Here is a 4,331-nt window from a genome sequence, read left to right as displayed (position 1 = left end):
ATAATGAGCTTGATTTAAATAAAATCCTTTTTCAGTTTTGGTAGCTTTGACTCTTAAGATTATGTCGACTTCTCCCAAATCAGTCATCTCAAACTTAGTAGACAAAAAATCTTTTATTTTGTTAATAGACTCGATGTTAGTATTGAAAATCAACATGTCATCAACATATAAACTTATGATGACGATATCAACACCAAACATCCTCGAATACGAGTATGCATCCGAATGATTCACAACAAAACCAAAATTAAGGATAATTTTGTGAAATTTCTCGTACCATTATTTAGGATCCTGTTTGAGGCCATTAAGAGACTTTTTGAGCCTACACATTTTGCCTTCCGTACCATGCGCCTCAAAATCAAGGCGTTGCTCTATATAGATCTCCTCATCTAGATCTTCATTCAGAAATACAGTCTTTACATCCATTTGATGTAGTTGTGACTTGTGAATAGAGGTTAGTGCAAATAATGCACAGATCGTTGAGATCATTGCTACGGGAGAGTAGGTATCGAATAGGTCTATACTGAATTTTTGAGTGAATCCTTTGACGACTACCCTTGTCTTGTACTTCTGGATACACTCTGAGTTTCTTCTGGAAGACCCATATGTACCCTTTGATGATATATATGATGATGAATATATGATGCTTCAAATTTAGATCCAACTTCTTTAGTATATATAATTAACTCATCATTTTTCTTTAGGTGGTGTAAGATTGAATCTTCATCGACTCGATCCTTTAGTTTGTGGCCTCAAAAAGAAATAAAATTAACAATCTATTTTTTAATTTTATATTAAAAATATAAATCATTGACACTACAGATTATTAAGAAAAGGACACACGATCTATCTTTTTTAAAATTTCTTTCTCTATTGAAAGAGCATCTTATTACACACAATCATGTGTTTTTAGGTAGAAATAAGGTGAAGAAGGGAAAGTAACAATTTAATTCCAGTCGACATGATTATGGAAGCTTAACGATTCTTGCGAGACAGTTATCTGCCGGACGTGTCAATGGTAGGGTGATAGTCGGTACATTTGTGTTTATCTCTTCAAGCCTGCAGAATATAAATGAATTAAAGTTATGAGTGTTGAGGGTAAGTGAAAGACGAATGTCTAAAATTCTAGATGAATAAAAATATATATTACTTTAAAATTTTCAGGGTGATCATGGTTCTGCACGCTGATGCATGTTTTTTTTTTCTTTGGATATTTATTGTGGGAAGACTTTTGCAATTTCTTTTAGAATTCAAAGTAATTGTTTACTTGTAATAGGCATGAAAAAAAAAACAGAGAGAATAAGAACTTACTTGTAATTGAGGAGGAAATAGTGGAGGAAAATGGAGACCTCCAGTTTGCCTAGCTCAGAACCAGGGCAGAATCTGCTCCCTCCTCCAAAGGGAATGAAATTTTTCTCCTTCAATCCAGGGTTCTGCATTTAGGTGAGTGTCAATTAACATCATTCCTTGGTATATGTGAAGCAAAGTCCTCTTCATATATGAATTTGGTATATTTATTTGTTTTACTGACCTCCCATCTCGAAGGAAGAAACTCTTTTGGGTTTGGATAAATGGTAGGATCCATATGAATAGCCCTACTCCAAACCAAAACTTTCCATCCATTAGGTATGGTATAACCTGTAAATCAAAGGAACCCTTTATTCTTTGAGACAAACATTGAAAGTATTTTCGAGAAAAACGAAGAAACAAAGTTTAGAAACTAACCATTAAGGTTAACATCAGTTTCAACCTGACGAAACAGCGTGAAGGCGAAATTGGCTCTTCTCATCGACTCATCAATCACCTGCAAGGAATCAAACGCAGCACGGTTAATTTGTTACGTACTACATATAGTGCTGTCGACCATCTGAGTTAATTATAAGACAACGAACCTTGGGCAGATAGACCATCTGCTTGATTTCAGTGAGGGTCAGGCCATTCTGGGAAGATGGCCTTCTCTTTATGACCCCCTGCTGTTCTTCCTTTGCTTTTTGCAACATTTCAGGATGGTGATGGAGGTAGATGGTTGCCCACATTGCAGTGTGAGCCGCGGTTTCGTGACCGGCGAACAAGAATATCAGCAACAAATCCATGAGATGCTCATCATCCAGTTTTTCACCATTGTCGTATTCTGCTTCCATGAAATAATCAATCATTTCTTTCTTGGAGTCGGGCTCCTTACTTTTGGCTCTTCTTTCTGCTACTTTGTCTTTAAATATCTTGAGCAGCATTTTTCTGGCCTAATGAACATATCAAAGTTTGGTATATGTAATCAGAGCTCGTCTTATATCTGATGAAAACAAAAGTTCACAATTGATAGGATAGACGAAATTAATTCACCTTAAGTGCTCGATGGAACACAAAACCAGGGATATTAACGGGCACGGAAACAATGCCGGGGAACAAGTCGTTGTAACATTTAACCAGTGACGAAAGAACCGACTCTTCAGTGGTGCCCAACACAATGTGTGCGATAACCTTGAAAGTGATCTTCCTCATCTCATAGAAGAAATTGGAGGGTCCTTTCATGGAGGAAAGCTCTTCCAATGAGCTGGTCACAATCCCTTCGATAAGCTCGATATGGGAGGCTAGTGCTTCGTCTCCATTGATGGGATTCATCGCTATCTTACGCAAACGCCTGTGCTCCGTGGCTGTAATTCCATACAGCGATTTCTTCCCCGCTAGTTGTTTTGCCGATGAAGGGTAGCCGAACAGAACGTGTTCATCGGCCAATGCCTTGCGGCAGAGCTCCGGACTGCAGACTATGATGGTTGGACTCCCAAACAAATGGGTTTTGTAAATGCCTGTTTTCCCATGCCTGCAACCACAAATTCCCTTGCACGTCAGACGACAAGCATTTCAAGGATGAAAAAGAAGAGACGATTAAGAAGCTTATAAATAACCTTTTAATCAAGTCGGTGATGAAGGTGTCTGGGTCCTGGGAATTGAAAGCTTTGAAGAAGGAATAGATGTGGCCGATGAAGGGCCATCCCATATCACCAGGAGGCAGGGTGTTTTTCTTCTTCCCCAACCTAGTAACATAGTACCATTCATTTATATTTTTTAAGAAACCAAACACAATAACATATGTTGCAGCCACAACTGCCAGGATTGAACTCAGCAATTCTAGCCCCATTTTATTTTTCCTCTCTCTTTTTGCCTCTCGATACACATTTTCGGGTTCGAACGTGCTTCCTTTTATAGACACAAATCGCTGTACGTATATTGTTCTCTAGAATAGTCAATGTTTTTATTTTATGTTTATGTAATTTTTATATGCATTCTATTATGAGTAATTATCCGAAGCATTGGTGATGAGACATGGAATAATAATTTTTATATTATTTAAGTTATAGTTTAATTTTTAAAAGTATTTTTTTATATTATAAACCCATTAAGTTGTCTTTGTGATTAAAAAAATATTGTTCATTTGATTAAATGAAATATTGTTATTTTTTGATTTTATAAATTCGAACTGTTGCGTCTGTTGTGAGTAATTATCCGAAGCGTTGGTGATGAGATTAAAAAAAAATCATACCGACACCGGGATAATATTTTTGTATTATACAATTTATAGTTTATTTTTTTAATTTTTTTTATAAATTGAATCAATAATTAATAAAATTATTGAATTGGGATATTCGTTGTGATATATATATATATATATATATATATATTATAAGAATTCATTTATTCTTTTCTTATCTTTTCTTTTCCTCTATGCATGTTTCCCGACTGGCCATTGTATGAATCCTGACCTAAATGTTGTTCTCATGTATTAAGTCACAAGTTTATAGACCGCGAGACTGATTTTGGGATTACTCTAAGGTAAGCATCCAGGCTGATTCTTTTAACATGCAGGTATAGTGTCGTGGGATTACTGCAACCAGCAATTCAACATTGACCGAGACCTGAAAAGTAGGAAATATAAATATTCTAAACTATTGGGTCTGCTGCTATTTCTTTAAAATTTGATTAGCAGACAATGGGTTCTGCTTTGCGTGGACCTGTAAGAACTGAAGACTTTGGGGTCGTCCTTACCTTAACGCTACCCTCCATTGAAACGCCGTCGTCAATCGTCTAACTGATAAATTTTACTTTTTTATTTTCCTATTGTATGAAATATCGTTGAAGTGATGGAGTGCACCTTGTTGATCCTATTTTCATAAGTGTTGGATTTGTAGGAATATTAAAAGACACTTCACACACCAATAATAACCGGTTGATCTAATAAGATGAGACACTAGATTTTTACGGATTGGGAGGATTACTCTCGTAATGGACCTTTGTAAAATCTGATCTGAATTAATCGGTCAATAAATCAGATATCA

The 4,331-nt window shown here is 36.0% G+C and overlaps 1 protein-coding gene across 1 annotated transcript; it reads right to left on the bottom strand.

Moving 5' to 3' along the window:
- Positions 1-837: 837 nt before the first annotated feature.
- LOC120199486 (beta-amyrin 11-oxidase-like) lies at positions 838-3,175 on the bottom strand. Its single transcript, XM_039200542.1, has 7 exons — positions 2,904-3,175; positions 2,341-2,818; positions 1,893-2,240; positions 1,726-1,804; positions 1,532-1,638; positions 1,312-1,433; positions 838-1,059 (listed from the first exon to the last, which is right to left on the bottom strand). The coding sequence occupies exons 1-7, from the start codon at positions 3,134-3,136 to the stop codon at positions 966-968; spliced, it is 1,461 nt and encodes a 486-aa protein (XP_039056473.1). The 5' UTR covers positions 3,137-3,175; the 3' UTR covers positions 838-965.
- Between the last annotated feature and the right edge of the window lie 1,156 nt (positions 3,176-4,331).

Source organism: Hibiscus syriacus, unplaced genomic scaffold (genome assembly GCF_006381635.1).
Source record: "Hibiscus syriacus cultivar Baekdansim isolate YM2019G1 unplaced genomic scaffold, ASM638163v2 tig00005459_pilon, whole genome shotgun sequence".
NCBI classification, from domain to species: domain Eukaryota; kingdom Viridiplantae; phylum Streptophyta; class Magnoliopsida; order Malvales; family Malvaceae; genus Hibiscus; species Hibiscus syriacus.
The sequence above is the reverse complement of the archived record's forward strand: the minus strand, read 5'-3'. Positions and strand labels throughout refer to the sequence as shown.